The 24071-nt window shown below is 38.9% G+C and overlaps 1 protein-coding gene across 2 annotated transcripts in view; it reads right to left on the bottom strand.

Moving 5' to 3' along the window:
- Positions 1–6905: 6905 nt before the first annotated feature.
- Positions 6906–24071, bottom strand: part of LOC139723251 (uncharacterized) — a 29550-nt gene continuing 12384 nt past the window's right edge. For both annotated transcript variants that reach the window (XM_071634508.1, XM_071634509.1), the window contains exons 5-15: positions 23534–23673; positions 22622–22721; positions 21697–21809; positions 21178–21327; positions 20417–20524; positions 14093–14215; positions 13241–13369; positions 10589–10757; positions 10022–10366; positions 9121–9488; positions 6906–8691 (exon numbers count right to left, since the gene is read on the bottom strand). In XM_071634508.1, the coding sequence (XP_071490609.1) occupies positions 8335–8691; positions 9121–9488; positions 10022–10366; positions 10589–10757; positions 13241–13369; positions 14093–14215; positions 20417–20524; positions 21178–21327; positions 21697–21809; positions 22622–22721; positions 23534–23673 (2102 nt within the window). In that variant the 3' untranslated portion in view covers positions 6906–8334. The remainder of the gene's footprint in view (positions 8692–9120; positions 9489–10021; positions 10367–10588; positions 10758–13240; positions 13370–14092; positions 14216–20416; positions 20525–21177; positions 21328–21696; positions 21810–22621; positions 22722–23533; positions 23674–24071) is intronic.

The following is a 24071-nucleotide window of genomic DNA, read 5'->3' as shown; positions in this document are numbered from 1 at the left end:
AAAATGTAAAGCATACCCGGTTATCGTTATACATGCATATCACTCATTCGTATGGATTTCCGTCCAAGAACATGTTACATGTTTCCACTGTATTCCATAGACACCAGTTACATGTATTATGAAATGCTGATGGTATATTTGACCAGAAAAAAAAACTTTCGAGAAATTGACCCTGTCACAGATATCTGAAAGGTCTCTCACAGGTCTCTCATCGGTCACTCATCGGAAAAAAAAAAACCTGGCCACCAACTGAAGTGTATCAGATCGCAGTCTGATGAATCCGGCTTGTGTTGGTCGACTATCAGGTCAGTGTCAGACATGTCGGGTGATGATCCGATGATGTAATATCGTCCGACGAGGATCACGAGCAATGTTTCTGACACTGAGCTGATAGTCGACCAACACAATTCAGACTCATCAGACTGCGATCCGATACACTTCATTGGCTGGCCGGAAGCAACAAACTTTGCTGCCGACCAGTACTGACCAATGAGAAAAATCCCTGTCGAATGGGGGTATTAGTTCGCCATCGGTAGCCATTTCCAGTCGCAAGTTCAGTCAGTGTCGGATAAATATCGAGTCATTCCGATAAGTGTCGTGTCAGTCCGATGTGTTGTTCGACTATCGGGCGTGTCCAGCCAACGTCCTTTGACAATCTGTTGAATTTTCGACGATTTGACAGTTAGTCTTGGTTCGGCTTTGGGGCTTTAATGAATTTTTGGCATTGGTATCACCCTCGGTGAGCCCTGATGCGAGTCTCTGGAGCTCGTCGGATCAGATTTCATCAGAACTTATCGGAACGCCGAAATTTTGGCATCTTGGGGATCAGATGATTCTCCGATGGTCAGTGGAATGGGGACTTGAGCTTTAACAAAACACGTGCGTAACATTTTGCGGCTTGTCAAACATGACTATCTTACAAGTAATATTATTTACTTTCATGAAACTGAGTATAAATCGTACGGCTTACATGACAATGTATTTGACCTCAGTACAATCCAAAGAAACAAATTATCATTTAATACAATACTTACCTCATGTCAGTTAACATTAGCCTTCATTATTTTATACCGTTTGCACTCAAAACATGTTTGGTGTGACGATTTTCGTTTCTTTTCTTTTTTAACAGAAAACGTTATACAACTTAACCATCTTGTGACCCGTGCCTTACAGCTTTACATGAGTTGTGAAACTAACAAATACTGGTTTGAATACATTTTAAAGGGATCCCATAGTTTTGGTTGAGACCAAACTTCAGGTTTTTATCATTTTTGTTGAGATAGTGAGAAACCTCTTATGAAATATGAAAGAGCATGTAATTCCATGAGGATTTCACCGTTTATTTGATGAAAATTGATTTTGAAATGGCCGAGATATATAGGCTATCCAAAACAGAGTAATCCTAATAAAGTGTGGGACCCACATTTTATAACGATCGTTTTGTTTTACTTTGTTTTTGGATGTTTCGGCTAGGCCTATGCCAAACCCGATTTTCATCAAATAAACTTTGAATTCCTCTTAAAATGGTATGCTCTGTACTATTCCATAATTGTTTTCTTGGTATCTCGCCAAAAAGTTAAAGCCCAATCTTTATCTCCACCAATACTGTTAATACTGTACAATCCCTTTAAGTTGTTTTTGTTTAGTAGTATAGCCCCAGTCACATATAAACACGGATCCTCAAGGATCTACACGGCGATCCCCGGATCATGCCGGCGTGTATATCCTATGTGACTGGGGCCCGAAGTATGGCTTTGCTTCGCCATGTTCGCGAACGAAGATTTTAGAGAATGAAGTCCACGTCTGCTGCGGGCTTGTAGGCGACTGACGAGTCCAATGCGGGATAGGCGGACAAGGTTATAGCAGGGTTTTTTTTTTTTTTTTTGTATTTCTGTTTTTATTGAAAACTATAATATTTGCCATGAAACAAAGTACATATCATACCTGTGAAAGTATAATGCTCAATGGAGCATAAATGAACACACAACCAAGACAACACAATACAATACAATACAATACAACACAACACAACACAACACAATGAAAATGTCTCCCTGCATATGCAGTGGAGTCCGACCATAACAAGAGCCATTGAAATAGATTACGTTCTATGAAATAATAATTACATTATTGAAATCACACAATAACAGGGAAGAAGCATTCACAATAATTTGAGATAACGGCCGGGTGCCACTTTTGAAAGAAAAAAGAATCAAATACAGATTTGTCGACTAAAGTAAGCTCCCCACCAATCTCTCTAACATAATAACAAGGGCAAATGCCCCATCATTTACTCCAAAGACACTAACACGACTGTGCCTATTAATATAAGGTGGGCCTCTACTGCATATTACCCATGTCTGCACAAAATTAGAATAAAGTAACATTCCTTTACTGATTAGTCACTGTGGTACATGTATACGTATAATAATGGGAAGAATCAAGAGGAATCAAACTATAAATGAAAGGTTATAGCAGTTGCATGGGATTTGGTTGGTTGGTGTTGGGTGTTGGGTTTTTTCTCCATTGTCTTTTTCTATTGAGGTGGGCCCTGCGATCATTTTCAAAGGAAGCTGCTGCCTGTCGGACAGTGAGGCGCCAAGATAAAAGATAAATTGCTTTTTTTGGGGGGTATTTTCTTGTCATTTTGCCTTTGCATGAATTAGGTTTTATAAGTACATTATTTTACCAATGTTTTAACATGACAAGAAACAGATGATACTGTATACAGATCATGAATTTGACATGTGAAACAAGAACCGTCCCAGCCATCTTGCAAAATCCTCAAGGATGCAAGAGTTAAAAACTTCAGATTCGGAGCCAGCACTCTCAACATATTAGGGCAAAATACATTACATTTTCACAACTTTTCATATTTCTAGGAAAATCATGGAAATATCATCCCGAATATCTCATAACGATACAAGAGTTGCATCATCCAAATTCGGATTTAATACCATCAAATCAGAGCAAAACCATCAGAGAACATAATTTTTTTTTGGCAGAATAAGGTTAGGCTCAAAATCTGGCTTTGGCACCCGGACCAGCTATTTTTTTATTATGACTGTGTTCTGATGATTATGTCAATTTTATCGTCTCGACAGCAAAATGCATGTCTGCTGGAGAATGTACTTTGGGTTTTCTTATTAAGTTGAAGAATGTACAGTGAAGAATGTACTTTGCGTGTCACATACAGCAGTTTCGCAGTTGGTTCTTCTTCTTCTTTTTCGGGATTGACGGGATTGACATGAACATGGGGTACATCATTATTTTGTTGTCAGCCTGGATGAATTTTGTTGAGGATAACGGAGTAGTGGCGTGGTATAGAGGCATGTTTTACCAGTTGGCTCTACCAGCTCTGCAAAATGGATTCCAGGTGAACACAAAGCAGTCCGATTTGTGACCCTTGCGTGTTCTGCTCAAATGTGTCTTTGCAGAGGTAGACAAGCATCTATAGTAAGCATGAACCTGGAGTAATTATACATATTTCGTTGTCGACCTGTGGTTTTGTATAGGCTAATACAGCCGGTGGTCGCTGTAATGATGGGTAGACAATACAGTGAGTTAGTGTATTGAGTAGAAGCAGTATGGATTGTAAATGGAACGTGAAGGATTGGGTGATGAGGGTATATTCTGCTCTGATTAGCGGCCGTTATTTAAGCCACCTTTTAAAGTTTGTTTTATTTATTTTTCTTCTTTTGCATAATCAAACCATCAGTCATAATATAATTGTCTTTGTGTTCGTAATAAGTGTCAGACTTTCATCACTAGAGAGGATGATACAGTTTTGGTTGAGATGGGGCTCCAGGGTTCAAACTTGTGTGTGTGTGAGATATTGAGCAGCCTCTTATGAAATACAGTACATGTATAATTCTAGGAGGAATTCAAAGTTTATTTTGTGAAAATTCGTTTTTGAAATGGCTGAGATATCATAACACAAAGTGGTCCTAATAAAAGGTGGGACCCACATTTTATTAGGACCACTTTGCTTATTTATCTTTTTTTTTTTTTTATATTTCTGTCATTCAAAACTGATTTTCATCATATAACTTTGAATTTCTCTTAGAATTGTATGATCTTTCATATTCACATAACAGGTTTGTAATTCATCTCGCAAAAAGTCAAAATCTGAATCCACAATCTCAACCACGACTATACCATTCCTTCGATATCAACCTTTCCAATATGCGAGAAAACATCCTTTGAGTCATACATTATTGGGATATCTTAGCATATACATGTACAGTGTATAACCATTGTGGTGGCCATTTTGGATACTATTTTGTGATATGAACCCAAGAACTGATGTGAACCCAAATCCAAAACATAGTGACGGAAAGTGGGGCAAGAACTGTGGATTATAGGAATGTTAGAGTTCATGGGCTACGAAAAGATCTAAAAGTGACGTTACTGTCCAAGTTATACACGGATCCGCTACGGATTACGATATCCCCCGAGATCGGTGGTTGCGGCGTTCGCGTAGACTACGAGAAATCACGTAGATCGGCAGATATGGATTCAAAAGTACAAATGTTATAGTGATACCTATTCTCATGCGACACTTCCTGGTACATGTATATTATCGCCTCATGCATGCCTTTTATTCAACTGCTCTTTTCATTACGATATGTCTATATATATTTTTTTTTTCTTCTTTTTTTAATTTAATTCATGAATGATTTTGAAAAGTCTGTAAAATTGTAGTCCTGCGGTTATTGCAAACCACTGGCAACAGTGGACTGGCTTATTGATTGTATGGGATATGGTGTGTGCGAACCCATTCTCACATGCACTTGCCTACACATTTTTTTTTTTTTTTTTTCAAAATCTATTCACTCGAATGGAAATTACTATATGCAGTGAATAAATATTATTTTTCCAAATAACTTCTATTCACTTCCATTCTTACACTACTGTGGAACACACACACACACACATACACAAGAAAACCCCAGACACATCCACCCTTACACATCATGCAGGCATTCAAGCATAGTACACTGTAGTGGACACCCTCTGCAGCCTATATTTCTGAACAATTATGACAAACTCCAGTGATTCACACATCACAAATGACTGAAGTTTCTTTTTTCCCTGCTAGAGTACAAAAGCAGCAGTTGTCACAAAAGACAATAAATTTGTCACTTAATGCGCAAATGATGTTGCTGACTGACAGCTCATTTAAAGGGAGTTTGTATTTTTGATTGAAATTGGGATTCAGGTTTTAACTTTTTCCCAAGATAATTAGAAACCACTTACTAGTATATGAAATATCAAAGAGCATACAATTCTAAGAGGAATTCAAAGTTTATGTAATGAAAATCAGTGTTGAAATGACTGTGATATATATATATATATATATATATATATATATATATATATATATATATATATATATATATATATATAAAGCAAACATATTAAACCATAGTAGTTCTTGAAACAGGCGAGTCCCACCTTTTATTTGGATCTCTTTGTTTTTCAATATCTCATCCATTTCAAAACTGACTTTGATCAAACGAACTTTCAATTCCTATAAGAATTGTATGCTCTTTCATAAAGGTGGTTTTTAATTATCTTACAAAAAGTTAGAACCTGAATTCCCTTCTCAACCAAACTATACAATCCTTTTTTATGCTGAACAAAAGAAGTGGTGAAAACATTCACACACATCATATACACACACCATTCACACTAACTGTTAACCCATATCGGGCCATCTACGGGATATTCCGCAGCTCGTCCCAACGCCGCAGGGGCCACATACAGAATATCCCGTAGTGAATGAAATGACATATGAATGACGTCATTCATTTCAGCCGAGTACTATGACTGTACTATGCATTGAAGGGCAGCATGTTATATACCATATTAAAGAGATTTTTTTTTCCTCTTTAAAATGATATACAATTACTGTATAACTTGTCTATGTTTTTCTCATTGTTTGCTAATGAAGAGGGATTGTTTGGAGAGTTGTCTGTTTGTTGGCGTGTGTGCACAAACGGTGCTGGACCACTTGGGTGTTTGTTTACACACATGATGCGTTGGCCCGATATTGGTTAATCACCTCCTCTAGGATACTCCTAACTACAAGCACTCCCACTGTAACAAAGTCTTGGAGTAAACTGTACATTGCAATGAGATAATACATGGATGGTAATTTTGGGGCCTGAATTTAAACTTTGTTGGAATAAGAATTTCATTAGAATGCACTCCCGTTATAACGGGCACGGTTATAACAATATTCCAGTTATAATAAGTAAAATACAGGCTGCAACATATCAGCTCAATGCTTTTTATTATATTTTATTCCGATTATAACAAAATTTCAGTAAAAAGAAATAAAACTGCAAGTCCCTAAGACTTCGTTTTAATGGGAGTGCACTGTACACACACCCCAGTTGTCTTAATAGTAGTAGTAGTAGTAGTACTAGTACTACTACTACTACTACTACTACTACTACTAATGATGATAATAATAATAATAATAATAATAATAATAATAATAATAATAATAATAATAATAATAATAATAATAATAATAATAATTATCATTATTATTATTATCATTATTATCATTATCATCATAATCATTATCAACATTATCATTATAAAATTAAACTTCCACCTCAATACAGAACAAAAACAAATAATCAAAAGAATAGAAAAATGGTTGTGCGAACATCTACATTTCTTTTTATTTAATACAACTTCTCACTGATGGAGATGCCATTACATTCAATACACTCAAATCCTGAGACACGTATCCAATCCAATAACTGTACACAGATGACAGACTGACAGAAAGATCCAACTGCTATTTCCACACATCATGCTATCCTCTAAGTTAACATTCCAATTCTGGAAATTTAACATGTACCATGTTCCAAATAGGTCCTGGTCTATAGTATCAGAACTGGACAAGCAAGAGAATGTTTGTTTCTGTAGTTGTTGGTCTTTTTTCGTTCTTTTTTTTCATGTGTGTTTATATAATACAGGAAAGTGTCATTTTCAGTGGGAAAGAATGCACAACCAAGTTCAGTTTTACTGTGAGATTTCCAACGTCTGCATATATTGGGTACCATTTGTAATGTGTTTTGAAATTGACGACCTGCAATTGTTTCAAATAGGGCAGCTCATGTGGTCACGTTTGAGAAATGTCAAATGGTAGTATGCATAGCTGGATTCAAACATTACATGATTTTTCAACACTTAAATACAGCTGTTAATCATACACAGGTTAAAACATGGCAACAGATCCTCCTAAAATAGAGATGCAATTGATCAAAAACACAAATCTATAGCATTCCTACATCACCACTAAAATTCATGCCCAAATATGAATGACACTCATATGTGTTTTGATACTGAACACCAAGACCGTCATAACTAAGGCATATGACGTTAATTTGGATGGTCAACACAATCCACTATGGAATGTTGTTTACTTCTAAAACCAAACTATGCCATCAAAACTGTTGGACCATATATACATGAAATGAAATTGCCAAAACAGATTTCAAAGAAGGAGGGCGAAATACTGATCCACCGTTTTATTTGTGTATCAATGGATACATGTTTACTGCCAGATAAAAGAGTTTAGGCAGGGTTTAGACTTCTAAGCTTTTTCACAAAATAAGTGTTGATTTCCTGCATGCAGGGCAGAAAGAAATTCATGTAACTCGAGATGATTATATATATACATCATTATCCTATTCCAACAATTCTATACATGCATTTCTCCATCAGTTATTTTTTTCACATTTCCATTTTAGAGAAATGATATACGTTGAACATGCAATTCAATCAATGTTGCCTGCTTCTAGAGTCAAAACAGTTAAAAATAAACCCTTCCCTTAATTTTGTAAACGTGGCAGGGGTTAATGTTCTATGTACAATACAATGTAAAATGAAATAAGAAAACACAAAAGGTTCTGTCCCCTCTCTTCATATCAAAATGTTCTTCATCTAGGTTAAAAAAAAAACAAAAAACAATAACACAAATCTCACAATATATACAACTTACTGGTAAAATACCCCACATGCAATAACCTGAAATTCCATAAAAATAAACTGATCACATTTACTCTCGTCAACGCGAGGTGCTCTGGAAAACCCTGACGGCTATGTCGCACTTCTCGCATAAAACTGCTCTACGAGGAAACCAAAACACCACTCACCCCTCATTACTCTCAAAGGAGCAACCATATTGGAGAAATCTTAAAAGACATATGTCCCTAGGTGAGAAAGGATAAATCAAGCAACTTGTGTCCTCCCTTACAACGCAGTCAATATTGACCGGATCTCGAGACATAACTCAGGGGGACCTCATTCCTACTGAGAGGTGCCAGAGTTGCCGTAGTTTCCATAGTTGCTGTAGTACTGGGCGTACTGCTGGGCATACTGCGGATTCTGCTGGTAGTATTGCTGGTACTGCTGGTACTGCTGGTTCGTGTACGATGACTGTTGCTGGTTGTAGCCTCCTTGCTGCTGCTGCTGCTGCCCCTGGTTGTAGGAGCTGCCCTGGTTGTAGCCAGAGCTGCCACTGCTGCCATATCCAGAGGAGCTGCCATAGCTCTGCACGTTGCTGCCGCTGTTGTAACCCTGGTTGGAGCCATAGTTGCTACTGTTGCCACCACCATAAGAGGACTGCTGGTTGTAGCCTGACTGGCGATTCTGGTTGTAGCTGGACTGTAACATAGACAGAAGAGAGCGTAAACACACTGCTTATGGTTGCTTACACTGCTTACACATACAACCTAAGATAACACTATTCATATTTAGTAGGTTTAATTTGGTCATCATAATCTCTTTCATCAGAATTGCTTCTCTAAACAGCACCTTGTCAGAGATTCTACATAAGAGTCGCACTCTTTAGTCATTTATGTTTGCTGGTATTTGCTGCACTAACTTCTGAGCCAAACAAATTGGAGGCAAAACTTGCCATCTCATAATACTTCATAGGGGTTTGTCAAATCTAACTGAATCAAAGTGTGCTCAGATATCTCACATGGCTACTATCAGTTGCAAAAATTTCCCCTCAGATGAGATGTAAAGATATCTACAGTAGCCTTACGATTCTTGGCAATCTCTATAAGCAACTAAACTGTATGCACTCACCTGGTTGCCATACTTGTTGTACGAGCCCTGGTTCTGGCGATTGCCGTAACCTCCACTGCTCTGGCTGCCACTGCTGTAGCTAGAGCTGCCACTTCTGTTGTAATTGCTGCCCCCACTGCTGTAACTTCCACCACCGCGGCTGCTGTAGTTGCTGCCACCACGGTTGCTGCTATAGCTGCTTCCTCCACTACCACGGTTGCTACTGTAGCCACCACCATAGCCGCCACTGCTGCCATAGCCACCACCACTGTTGTAGCCACCACTGCCTCCATAGCTACCTCCGCCATAGCCACCACCCCCATAGTTGCCACCGCCACGGCCGCCGTAGCCACCTCCATAACCACCACCACTGCCTCCACGATTCCAACCTGATAAGAAAATGAAAAGTGCAAGCGAAGAAATGTTTCAAAAATCAATTTTCAGGTAATGTAAATACTCATCTCACACCTCAAATCAAGTCCATACAATATGAGACCTATTTCTTTTCCTTTTGGGCAGGAGACAAATCTACATCAATTCAAACACAAGACAACTCCTTGTGAGGATCCGATTTGATGAGATACAGACTGAATTTTTTTTTTTCAGTGAAGCATGTGCTGACCTACCTTTTTTTATGGACGCTATTGGCCATGCTCACCCTTTTCATTGAATTGCTGTAGGAAATTTTGTGAAAAACATTTATAGAAACAAATTGAGAAAAATAATATCAACTAATATCTGCCGTCTACAAACTAAGAGGATGGGCTTTAATTTTCCACACAATAAAAGCCAGTTGGCCAGCTTTGCCTTTGCTCAAGTGCACCACGCCCAAACATCAAAACTTGAGGATGAATAGGCATTCAAATCCATACATTCTTCAGTGGGATTATAAGCAAGCAATGCAATATCAGCTAGAAAATACCTCCATCACGATAGCCTCCACGGTATCCACTCCCTCCACCGTAACCTCCACGCCTGTCGCCACGATCGTATCCTCCGGGACGGTAGCCACTGTGGTATCCGCCTCCCCTGCGATCGTCACGGCGGTAGCCGCCACGGTCGTAGCCTCCGCGATCATAGCCGCCACGGTCATAGCCGCCCCTGAAGTCGCGTCCGCCGGGGCGCCTGTCAAAGCGGGGCTTCAGCCCACCTGCATCCCTGCCTTCTTTGCGGTAGCGGTCCACCAGGGGCCTGGCCTCCTCTTCCTTCAGCTCAACATACTCCACCTCGTCAAAGAGCACACCCTTCTCGGGCAGCTCAAAGTTGGCTAACGGGGTTAATAGTGAGGATTAGTAGTAAAAGGAAAGCTGCATTAGAAAACCAGAAGTGTCGCATTTCAACATTCTTTTTGGTGCTTAACACTACAGCTTACAGCTACACTCTGCCAACTCTACACCTTACTTACACGTGTTACAAGTCTAGGAGTTCTACAAGAGATTAAGACGATGGGTGATTACATTTTTTGCCATGGCTGGCATTGGATCCCTACCTTTCATCTCATTCACTGCATGGTCCGGGACGTCCTTGCCTTCTTCTTTTGTGCGTTTTTCCACTCGCTTCTTAAATTCTTCGTCTGTGGGAACTAATACGATTGCTTTGGTGCTGAAACCCTCAAAGGGGCGCATTTTTCTTCTTCTTGCCGAGGGATACACATTTGTCTGACAGCAGCAATGGAGCAGGAGAGAATAACAGTGTATGCAAATGATTATTTGTGATTCCACATGGGCTATCAAAGCCGCCTGTTCATTCCATTCTCTGCAATGAGAAGTCCACACAACATGTTACTCATTGGTAGGCATATTTACACGACATTTCAACAGAACAAGGTGTCCACTTCCCCCATACATACCTGCCTGCACCTGAAAGAGAAGGTTGGTAATAAGTCCTGCACAAACTGAGGCTTCTGCCAGATTACTTTGGTTTTATCTTTGCTGCATTGAACATCTTTCTAATTAGCTCTCACTTCTCTGAGTGTCAGGTTCTACTGCTCTGCATCATCATCTGATCACATATATTATGATGTCAACTGCCTACATACACTTAAAACTACTGAATTACAGCTCATAATGCTCTCCAATTAAAACAGGTTTATTCTAATGACATGACACAACAAAAGAAATAAAGTCGTAATTATCACAAGCTGATGATAGCAATGCAATACAAAGAATGCTACACATGCACAGAGAGGAAGATTACACGTCAAACCAGCAAGGCACTGCACAAATATAAACATGTCTGTTTTCCGAACTGATATATCTTGCTCATGGTCATCCTTTCCTCCAGGCTGCATCTTTTGTTCTCATTTGCTTTTATATAAGTCACCTTCTAGTTACACCTCTTCATCAAAGAGTGTCATTTTGCATTCATATCTCATTAAGTTTAATTTCAGTGGGTGTAGGTGGGCTAGGACATCTTCCATCTGTATTTAGATTTACAGCATCAGGATTTTCTTGGCTCCAATATCATTGTAACTTTCAATATGCCACCAACATATATCCACAGTTTGAAACTGCAAATACTAAAATCAGGAGAGCATGATCCTTTTGAAGTAATATTTCCAATGACATGCCAGTCTTTTGAAGCATCAGATGTACTAATGTGGTCAATACAACGCCAATTAAGAGTTACTTCCCATTAGAATCAAATAACCTTATCAATGATAAATGTGTCATTTTCACCAATCTGTTATTTTGCTCGTTTACACTGACCCAAATAGTCTACAGCGTGATCAATGTCAAATTTGCCATTGTCATCAGTTCGTTGTATATGCTCGTTTACAGTGTCCCAAATATCAGTTTACAACCTGATCAATGATAAATTTGCCACTGTCACCCGTTCGTTGTGTATGCCTGTTTACAATGACGCAAATATCAGTTTACGTCGAGTTCTAAATGTGACAATATAAATCAAGAATCATTACATCCTCTTCACTGATGGCTCCTGAAGCATAGGAGAAATGCAACAGAAAAAAAGCAAATCAGATAACAAAACATGTATCTGAGAGATCTGTTGTTCACATAATAGTAATGAATCAAATATGCTGTTCTGTCAGTGCTCTTGAGTGCACTGAATGACAGATAATTCTGATTACCACACAAAAAAATCCTAATTATGTTACGTTGCCTTTTATGTATGTCACCAATACTACCGAAACAGAGCGTTTGAGTTCAGAGAAATGTGACAATTACTCAAAAACACTAAGATAAACAATGGTACTGCATAGCATTGGAAGTATATTGCATATTTGTTTCTTTTCCCCAATCATGTTCTCTATGGGTGATAGTCGCTTTAATGTCACATCGTCAGTTCTACCTCGAAAGACAAACTTGCTTCTTGGTTACTTCTCAGAAACATTACAACATCAATCATACAACTATCATTACATATCGATAGCGTCATAATATGCACTTTCTTTTTCTTTTGTCTTTTACTTTTTAACGACTACTGAAGACTTCCATGACTGAGCTACAGGTGAACACATTTGAGGGCACTCTCAACTGATGTTTATCCATTTCACAGAAACAATCTTGCCGTCATTTACCAAAATTATGGCATTTTCAGTTTGCTTTTGCCATTTTCATAGACACACTCATTAGCATATGATGTCTCAACCACCAATGGCATGGCAGCAGTGCACTGGACAACGAGGGACTGGTCCAGAAGTGAAATACTAACTCTACAATTCCTTTTTTCCTTTATCTTTTTCTCAAAATCTTTAATCACAATCAAAAACTATGCAGTACCTTTCAGATCCATCCTACGCAAATCATAACTTTTTGTGACTTTGCAGTGAATCTTCAACAATCACGGCACACAAAGATCCCTCCCCCTCCCCCCAAGGCAACCCAGACTCCTTCCACCTCGTATTCAATTACACATAATCACACAGTGCCAATGCTTAATACGTACATACATACATACATACATACATACATAGACATTAATCTACAGGACTTGCTTTGAAGCAGAAGCAGCAGCACCTGACATGCTGACAGAGAAGCGGAGTTTTCTGTCTGGATGTTTCAAAATGCAGCAAAATAGGATCAGAACAATTTATACTTTTGGGCCAATGTTGTGCAAGACTCATTGTCGTTAAGGTGTTATTAGAAGGAGCTCCCACTTGGTGGCGGGGCTCACATACCTGGTCCAGGATGTAGTTGCGCCGCTTGCGAGCAGCGACTTCAAAGAACCTATTCAAGCACTTGGTGGCCAGGTCCATGAGTTTGTCCCATCGTCCCGCATAGTTGCGCTGACGGCGAAGGCCCATCACCTGCAACAAACACAAACAGTAGCAAATACAATATCACAATTCATCAGTACAATTAAAAACATACAACCAATGATCAGACTTCTGAATACCAGTACTAATCTCTGTGGGTGTACAGCTCTTCAGAACACGAAACATGAAATCATATGGGCTTTCAGACAAAGCAACTCACAGATCTTCCATGCGAATGCCCCCGACTCTGCCCAGCTTTCTAAAAATGGTAGTACATTTTCTTTAATATCTAAAGGACATACCAGCGCACATACATCTCTGTATCATCGGGTAATTCTCAGATAAAAACACTTGTTCAGTCTCTTCACATGTATGAGTGCTCAATCAGAAGCAGAACTGGCAGTGTTGGTATCATCACAGAATACATGATTCCTCTATCAGACAAAGCTGGTCAATAAGTCTCTTGGGCGAAATCAATCTCCACCATGTAACACAAACATACAGAGAGATAACAAAAATATCCATGCATGTGATTTCACTATCTAGGATTTTGAGCATTACATTAAAAAGTGCAAATAAACATAATCTCAAAATATTGCTCTGTCAAGTGACCAACCAGTTTTGAGATACGCAAAAACATCCCACTCTCCCCATAAACCTTGTGAACACATTGATCAAATACAAAATTGCAACCATAGCCATGAAGTCTTTTATGTTTCTCCTAGCTATGAATTGCTGCTAGGTTCTTAACCTGCTGAAAGTCTTTTTGCATACCTTCATCTTGTCCATGATGAGGTTGGTGCCCAGGATGTAGTATTTCTTGTCAGTCATCTCCTTGCAGGCATTGATAGCCCAGGTGGTCTTGCCGGAGCCGGGCAAGCCAACCATCATCAGCAACTGTAAGAGAAATAGCACATAGTCCAAGTTCAGAATATTTGTTGAGAACCAAGGGTAGACTTAATGTATGAAATCAATAAACTTTGCACAGCTATCAGCTCCCCTCCTTGTTCTACACAGAGTAGTCTTTTTATTTTGTCATGGCAACAAATGGTAATGCATGATATAAACAATGTCACAAACCTACCTTGCTTGCAGAAGTTGAAACTCGACATGCTCATGAAAGACATCTACTCCTCAAACCGGGGACAGATTAAAGCATTGGTAATTTGACGATTGCAGAAAAGGCTTTCAATAATTTCATCTCGACTTGCCAAAGAAATGTGAAATGAATATATTTGTGGCATCAATGCTAAGTCTCTGATATTTAAAAGAATTGTATTTTTTTGCTGTGATACTTGGAACAGGAGAAAGCATGCACAAATACACTGTTCATTCTTATATTAACCCCCATTCTGTTCCTTATAGAGACATCAAGGCATACCTAAAAATCTTATATTAAAGATAAACTGTATATCTCTTTAACAATTTAACGGCACAAGACACTGGACAGAATATGTGACACTAAGATTTCACAGCAGAACAGAATTTATTCTATGAACTTGGTTTGAATAAATAACTTGACAATTCTCAACTCATCTCTGGCAGAGTAATATTTTCAAGCAACACAATAAATCAATAACAAAAGTACATTAGCAGTATAAAAATTGAGAAAAAAGCAAATACAACTTCTAAACATCAACACTAACATACACACACAAACAAAACATTTACATCTTTCCATCAAGGCAATGCAAACGACAAGTTACTGCAATCGATGCACAGACCATGCACACATAGACAATGAAAAACCATCACATACAAGAGTGTCTAGGTCAACACATCCCTGACCATATTGTCCCCCTTGATGACATATGGCTACATAGTATCTCACATAGAGCTCATAATAAATACAATACATACAATAAATACATACACAACACAAAACTTTGAATCTGCTATTTACATCACACTACAAGCAAAACAGCACATTCCAAAAGGACAAGACATGAATGGGTACTACAAGCAAAACAGCACATTTCAAAGAAATCACAGAAAGAAGTAGGTAGGTGATAGTAACAGATTTCATCTCAGAAAACAAATATGGAAAGGATTCATGTAAGTAAATTTATATAAACAAGCCAACAACATTCTGAAAGCGTATCAAAACACATGCAAACTTCTTTTAAATGTACAAAAATAACAATTCCATCTGTTCATCATGAGCACCTAACCCCATAACTTCAACAGCTTGAAGGTTACGTCCTCAATATAATTGTGTAACCACCACACTTTTCGACATACTTATTTTATGAGGGAACTTAAGAACACAGACACTATACAACTCAAGTAGTAATATTATCACGCATGTACCAAACATCCGCCCACCACTGCACCAGCCATCGCTTCTTTGACATTGTTATTCTGTTGTGCTTCAAGACAAGCACACTGTGTGATACCCACAATCATAAAGGAAACATGATTCTACTCCGTAAATACTTCCTCTTTCACTCAAGAACTTGTAAATGACATTTTTGTTACCTTACCAGTACCCTGACCTTTTCATTTTTCATTTCAGTAGATACATAAGAAAGGCAACACATTCTAATTCTTGTTTTCCTTCTTTATTGAGCAATTGCAAGCATTAGCAAGCCATCCTACTTTCTATCAACTTTCATCATGAACTAGCATATGGTACGAGAGAAAAGTTTACCATCTGTGACTTTATCACATGTAATGTTATCATACAGAAGTTGTACCAACATTCATGGTCTTTACTTATTACGCTTGAGGATGTAACACATATGGTTATTCATTTATTTTTTTCCTCTTTTTTTTTTTTGGGGGGGGGGGGGGCGGGGTTCCGTAATTGTTGTAAAACGCATTTGTAGATCAATGCATTCCCATTTGGTCTTTTGCAAGCCTATAAATGCACACATCGTCATCAAGCCTTATTAAGCCGTGCAAATTAATATCTACATACAATCTAGATACATCTGGTTATCTAGATCTATCTAGATACAATCAGTTGGACCTCAACACCTATTGCCTCCCTCACTGGATTCTCCCCCTAGATGTAACCAGCTTTGGGCACTGGTGTATACCACCAGTAAGAGGCTGTCTGTCCACATCAACTGGGAAAGAAAACCTAATGACGTCTTCACAAGACTTCCACACCATCCCCTCTTCTCTGGCAGGTATTGTGTACAAACTAAAAATGTGATGCCGTATTTCCTTCATTTTTGCCTCGGTGTCACCAGGGGCGGAATCCCCACTGTTCTTTTGGAGGAGCTTTCTCGCCATGCGCAGAGCACAAATCTTGTAGTTGGCACTGGTGCGAGATATTTTCAGCGCCTCGGCTTTGGATAGCTCTGGCGCAGCTTTCCTGGCAGAGGAGAGCAATTGTGGGGAACTGTATTCACCCGAAAGCTGACTGGACTGACAAACTCTTACCGAGGAACCAACGACAGAGCTGGACTCATCAACTACAGGGTCATGCTTGGGGGTTTGTTCTAGAGAAATAAATGTTGGGGTTGGAGATCGGACAACAGGTGTACTAGTGTCCTCATTATTGCATTGCGCAAATAGGTTGCAGCCAGTTACGGATGGTGGCATGGATCTTCTAAGGCTCTGTGAACCTCTCTCAAGCTGCGTCACCACAGAGCAGTTGCTCTTGCCCAGTTTTTGCTCGCTTTGCTGGCCATGCATCTCTTCTCTGTCCCCACCAAGCTGCAGAGCAGCTTTCAGTTTATCATCGATTGATGTCAGGTTCTCATTCAACGCAGACAGGCTTGACACCAGGGTTTCTAACACTCCCTCTGTTTTCCCCGTTTCCCAACTTCGTTTACGGCCTTCTGCATTTCCTGCACAGACAGAGTTTTTCTCTGCCTTGCGTATGCCTGTCCCTTCAAGACGGGCTCTTAAGTCACTAATTTTGGGACTCTGATTTGGAGATTCTTTGGTGTCTAGAGAAGTTCTGTACAGGCTGTTCAGTCGCACTTCAAGAAGGTTATTCAGACTGCAGCCAATGCAGTCTTGAGGGAGCTGTGTTGGGTACATGGGAGCCTGTGAGAGAAATTGGTATCCAACGTTCACACTGCATCAACCCCTCATTTCTCATTCACGTGGAAGTGATGTTTAACTAGAGCTCACTAAGTAATAATGTGCAGTTAAATCTAAATTTACTCTTCTTTTTTTTAAATCTCTATCTTGAAAATGAATAAAAATGTAAATAAAAATGCTTTTTACCTGCATGTGCTTGTTTTAATTTATAGTAAATACATTGCATTTATAGCAGTAGTAGTGACATCCATTTTCATCTAAAAATGGCTAAAGCAAGATCATGTGTGCTACCTGTCCATGATACAAAAACTGATACTAAATGTTTCAATTAGAATACTATGTGAATGTAGCATTTCCTACAAAGAAATTTTTGGCTGCTACCATATTTTACATGTACACAAAAATTGGAAGTCAAAACAATAACAAAACTGATGCACACCTGGTTCATCATGGTACATCTGCTAGATATTGGCAAATATTTTGCAATATCTGTGACATCTTTGGCAGTGTCTAAAACGTGGAAGGGAAAAAAACTATAATTTAGAAATTGTTCATAGAGAGTTCCTGCCATCATCCCATTCACTTATAGAAGAACAAATCTGTGAATTTCTGGATAGACCACTTAAAAGCCTAGAGATATATAAGTCACCTTGCATGACATCATTTATGCTAATTAGAACAAAATTGTCTGTCAGAACACATGCTGGCATTTTGAGAAATTGAGAAAGCTTCGACTTGCCTCTTACTGAAAAAAAAGAGAGAAAAAGACACTTTTAAAATGAAGCCATTAATTTGAAAAAAAGTTGGTGGCTCATTTATAGCATGCTCTGATGAGTATGCATTCTTTGAATGACCATCTTGTGGTTACTTATGCCTAAAGCAGCAACTAATGCCAATCCACACAGGATACTTTGTGTTTCACAAATATCTCACATGTTTTGTAAGGCACTTGCCACCCACGAATATTCTGAATTATCACTTCAGACTGCCTTGTGCTACATCATTTAAGCAAACCCACAATAAAAATGGGCAGGAAATTAAACTCACTCAAAACAGAGATCACCCTTCCCCTCAATAGCCTGGCCATTCTGGCAACTGTCACAAAGGTGTCTTGGACTCCCTCGCCCTCTACAATATGCTTCGTGGGAATAATGGCTGGGTTCCATTCATCCAGAAGGCCCAGGAGCACGGCAACGGGACCCTGGTAGGAATGACAAGACTTGGCTGGAACCAGGTGGAGCCTGGCAACATTGACTCATCCCCAACAGTGACATCAATGATGAATGTTGTGAGTGGGTGGCACATCGAGCGAGTGTTAAGAAAGTTCAATGGAAATTTATCAAGGATGGCATCAGTGATCCTCACGACCCGATACTGGTCATTCACTTGTTCTTGGTGAAAGAAGAGGATGCTTGCGCTCAGAAGAAATCAGTGATTAAATAACAGCGTGCTCTGATGACTTGGCGTAGCTTGGAAATACCGTCAGTGCGTTGTGGTGCTGATGCTCTGTGAATATGAACTGTGCGCTATGACCAATCCTTACATGGTTAGTCGAGTCCTCTGAGACGAAGCACAGGCTTAAAATTTTTGACCAGATGACACTGGTTATTTTATTCTTTGTTGGCAAATGCCTGCCCCATTCCCCTCACTCCCATCCCCAACATCCTTTAAAATACTCAAAATAATGAAGAAATTTTCTCATCAAATCAAGCTTTGATTGCATGGTCTAAGAGATGGGGCAACATGTACATGTTTAGTCAAAATGAGTTCACACTAGCACTATGTGACAATGAAGTAAAGTACGCCTCATCAAGATTGAGTCCAGCAGAGATGTGAAAATTTCTCTGGAGGATTGGAGACATTTCATTTAAGTTCTGTTGTGATCCGTTAAGATGCCCAGTTAAACCTCATAAACCAACACATATACACACATACACAAACAATAACACACAATAAAATGACTTCCCATTGAAATGACCTATGGATTCTATGATGTGTTGAGGGTCAAGCTAATAAAATCCATCACACTTTTTTGTTTCTGTCAATGAGCCCCTTGTAAAGTGCACATGAATAAAGGTGTTGGTTAGAGCCATCAGGTAAGCCTAACTTACATTAGTGATATAAAGGGATGAGTCATGAAATGCCACTAGTACCCAAGTGGATTGATTAGCCATAGATAAAGGAAATACCAAACAATCTTGTATCAAGTCAAGATGAAGACTGATAATTGATCATATTTTGTCACAATGCATTAAAGCCATATTCCACAGTCACAGACCACTGCATAATGTGTTGTCAGTCACCATTGTTTTTCACATCTATTCCATCATATCCAGTTTCATGACATACTGGCAGAAACCTAAAGCTCTTCCTCAGATTAAAACACTAGTTCAGTCTCTTCATAAAATTGAGTGCTCAATCAGAAGCAGAACTGGCAGTGTTGGTATCATCAGCGGAGACGCATTCCAATAAAAAAAGAAAAAAATGTAAGAATCATATGCCAGTAGCACCAAATATTATTAATCAGCCATGAATAGTGCAAATACCTTACAGTCTTATTTCAAATAAAGAACAAAACTGAGTAAATGATCATATTTTGTCATGATGCACCACAGCCACATTCCAGAGTCACAGTCATGTCAATCCTGTTGTCAGTCACACTATACACCTGTTTTTCAGAACTCATTTGTCACACAGCTACTACTACTACTTATTCGAGGGCATGTACTTGCTATAATATGTACTTGCTTCAGCCGATGCCAACTCGGGTTCCATAAACAAAGTTGCGCCTCACAGCTGGCGTACAACTAAGATCTCGATTCAAATCACATGTTCGATCTCTTCACCTTATTTATTGAATTCTCTACTCGAAGTAAAACTGGCAGTGTGTGTGTGTACCTTTATTAGGCTATGCCAAATAACAATGACCTTTGAAACTTGTAATTTGAACAAAATGGGACAGACAAATCACACACAAGGCTGCATGCACACGCAAACTTCCACAAAACAGAGGAACACCATAAACACAGAGTACGTGGACAGAAACACAAAGTGTCAAAAGGCTCAGGTTAGAAGAGTCAACAAAGCTCCTAATCTCACCTCACACTCGGCCTTGGTTGCTGGTGGTTTGGGACCTCGGACAGTGTCTTCTGCAGGGAGCTGACCTATGAGTGTGAAGCCTTCTTTCAGAGGAAACCACGGCTCCTCCTACACATCATCAATGGTGAGGATGGAAATGAAAAGCAGGAGATGCTTGTATAAATGTGGTTTTTTTTTTTTTTTTTTTCACATCCATTCCATCCTATCCAGTTTCATAACATACTCGCAGAAACCTTGAACTCTTCCTCAGATTAAAACACTAGTTCAGTCTCTTCATAAAATTGAGTGCTCATATCAGAAGCAGAACTGGCAGTGTTGGTATCATCAGTGGAGGAGTGTCATCAAAGAGAATGAATGAGTGCATACATGCCAAACTTGAAGCTCACTATCCAGAAGTAAATGAGGGTAAAAAATTGCTAAGGCTTACAGTCATATCAGTCTCTCAAACAGTATTTAAAAATGTTAATAGAATGGAAACATGTTGTTGAAGAGAGCTCCGTGAAAAAAAAAATCAAAACAACTCTACAGAAAAGTTCCAATAAAACAGCGGAAGTAAGCAGAAATGCAAATGTTGGGTCATGTCAAACATATAAACCATAACCGGAGGAACGCTTCTTTGTTATTGTCACATAATCACCAAGCCAGTCTTTACAAACTTCCTACTAGGTAACAAACATATCCTGTTCCCATATAACACCCTGAGCCAACGAACTGTCAGGATAAAGTAGATTTAAGGAGGAGGTACCTTAAACGTTCCATACCTTCTGACCAAAGTTGACTTCAATGGAGGTGTTCTTCACCATCAGGTGTGGGTAGAGAGCTTCTTCTCCAAGGTCTTCGACTGTGAAAGCAACACCAAGATCTTTGCCATTCTTGGTGTATGAAATGGTGGTCTTCTCACCTTCAAAGTCCTGGAACGAAAATGGTATGCAGAGTCACTCACACAGATAATCATTATTTTACAACATTTAAACTCACTCTCCGAAATGCTCATACAGAGATTTTTTTTTAATTATTGCCACAACTATACATGTCTCCTTACAATGTGTAATCTGTGTGTGTTTGATAACCACAAGAAATGCAGAAGAAAATGCTGCTTTGAAATGACTGAAATAAGAATTTAAGAGATAAATTTGCCCACGACTCTAATAAGAAATTACAGGAAACTTAAAATCCTTGCCCATTAATTAGAGGGAATTAAAATCATGTCTTTGAAGTGATTATTTACATTTACCCACAAAAATCATTATTGATATTATAGAATGAATTACTATCCATACCACAAAGGTTCCAATGACGTCTCCTTCACCAAACTTTTCTCCGAAGTTTTCGAACTTGCAGTTTACCGATGCCTTTCCAGTGCCACCATAGCCATATGAGAAGGCTTCCTCTCCTACAAAGCATTGAAATTAAATAAAAATTACATATGAACTCTTTGTGCGCCGTGTTCGCATGCCTGACTCTATCAACGGCTTGAAACTTTGCATATTTTGCTCAATTGCACACACCAATCAATGCTTTGAAATAGCCATAGCTCTGTCATGTAAGTTACATCATTGTATAGCTTGCAAGTTTCTCTACATCTTTGCTGTACTGTATCTTTCCTTTAAACACTTCAATAAAAGAAGTTTGTTTTCCAAAATCACTAGTGTTGCAGTTGAATAACATGGCACACAGGGGGTTTACCCGATGGTGCACAAAGAATTGTTGGAGGAACATCTGAATATGCACAAAAGACAAATACAATTTTCAAATTTCTTTTCCACTCAAACTCTTGCCTCATTTGGTAAACACATTCAAATCTATCAACTGATATACATACTGTATAATGGTAAATTGGTTTCTCATGTTAAAAAGAAAGCACCAGGTAGCTTCACTTATCATTTGATGTGTGTGTAAGTCCAAGCATGTGACCCTTGGTTATAATTTGTCTAAACTTAGTGTAGCATAGTGCAAGATTAAATAAAGTGTGACTTGTTTAATCCTGAACGAGATCTCCAATGTGTGCAGCACCCTGAGTGCAGAAACATTGACTGACCTGGCAAAGTCTCAAGAAGTTATGCATTTTACATGTTAGTGTTCAACAACCAGATGCATTCACAAGCTTTACAATATTTAAATTAGTTATATATGTTTAGATTGATAGATATAATACTACAGTCTTAGAGCTGAGCACACTATTCAAGAGAGAATGCAGGTACTGACCAAGCTGCAGTGATGTAGGGTCCGTGGACCAGCCAACACGGACAACATGGCGATTGGTCTCTTCAGGGGGCAGATGTCGAACGTCAGCATGGGTTTCCAGCTGAAAAGTAAAAATAAATATGTTACAATGATTAATCACATCATGTTCTACCTTTATTTAGAGGTTGGAAGATGGACAGACATGTTTCAAAGGAACATTTTTGTCAGAAAACAACACTTCCAGAAATAATGCCAGAACCATATACAGGCCTGTAACTACCTTCTCCCTCACACAATGAAGACTAGTTCGGAGAATACTTGGGCAGGTTTCTACGGGAAATGCGTGTTACAACAAAATCTTAACAGGTTAATAATGCCTAAACATCGGGGGAGGGGGGGGGGGGAGAGAATATAAATAAGTAAATAGAATAATAAAACATTTTTTGCTTGATGCCTAAATTCTTCCTCACTTAATCCTCAGATAACAAACACTAGTTCTTATCTTCATCTTTTGATTGAGTGCTCAATCAGAAGCAGAACTGGCAGTGTAGGTTTCATCAGTGGATACAGAATGACCATCACAAGCAATGCAGCTTGTTTTGACCATCACAAGCAATGCAGCTTGTTCTGACCATCACAAGCAATGCAGCTTGTTTTGACCATCACAAGCAATGCAGCTTGTTCTGACCATCACAAGCAATGCAGCTTGTTTTGACCATCACAAGCAATGCAGCTTGTTTTGACCATCACAAGCATGCAGCTTGTTTTCTACATGTTGACTGACAATTTCATTACGCGAACTGCAGCAGCAAACAGATTATGAGGTTGAGTAAAGTTAATGATGTTGAGTTTCGGTGTTTTGTTTCGTTTTGTTTTTTATGGGGGGACTTTCCCCATTTGTGACTTAAATCTTGTTATTGTTTTGTTATCTACCTTGCACTCGAATGCCACTTTGCCCTTTTTGGCTCCATGAGTAGCCTTCACTCCAGCCCACATGTAGGCAAAGCCTTCCATGCTGAGAGGACAAGCATTGTAGCCATCTTTCCCAACTTTCATGTTCAGATCAGACAAATCTATAGGGGAGAAAAAAAAAAAAATAATTTAGCAAAATCTACAGTATATATAAAAACATAAATACATATGAATAGTGTTTACAATAAATGGCATTTACATCGCTCTTGATCGAAATACAGTTGAGTATTGCTTTGCAATAGAAAACAACACACAGGCAAATATCAAAAATCTAAATCATGACGCCCATTTTGAAGAAAACACATTTCCAAACCTGGAAATATCCATTGTCACACAATGGAAATATCTCCCTGGTCTTTAACTATGGGGGTTGGGTTTACAATGACAGACCTTACTTGCCAAGAAAAAAAAAAAGTAAAAAAAAAAAAATGTGGCTGGTAGGGTGTATACAAGTCAGCAACCAAAACATAACCTGTGATCCCACTAAAGATAAACCACT

Source organism: Diadema antillarum, unplaced genomic scaffold (assembly GCF_040938485.1).
Source record: "Diadema antillarum isolate AM-2024a unplaced genomic scaffold, OU_Dant_1.0 scf00000183, whole genome shotgun sequence".
Lineage (NCBI taxonomy): Eukaryota > Metazoa > Echinodermata > Echinoidea > Diadematoida > Diadematidae > Diadema > Diadema antillarum.
Note: the sequence above shows the minus strand (reverse complement) of the source record. Positions and strands in the feature narration are given on the sequence as shown.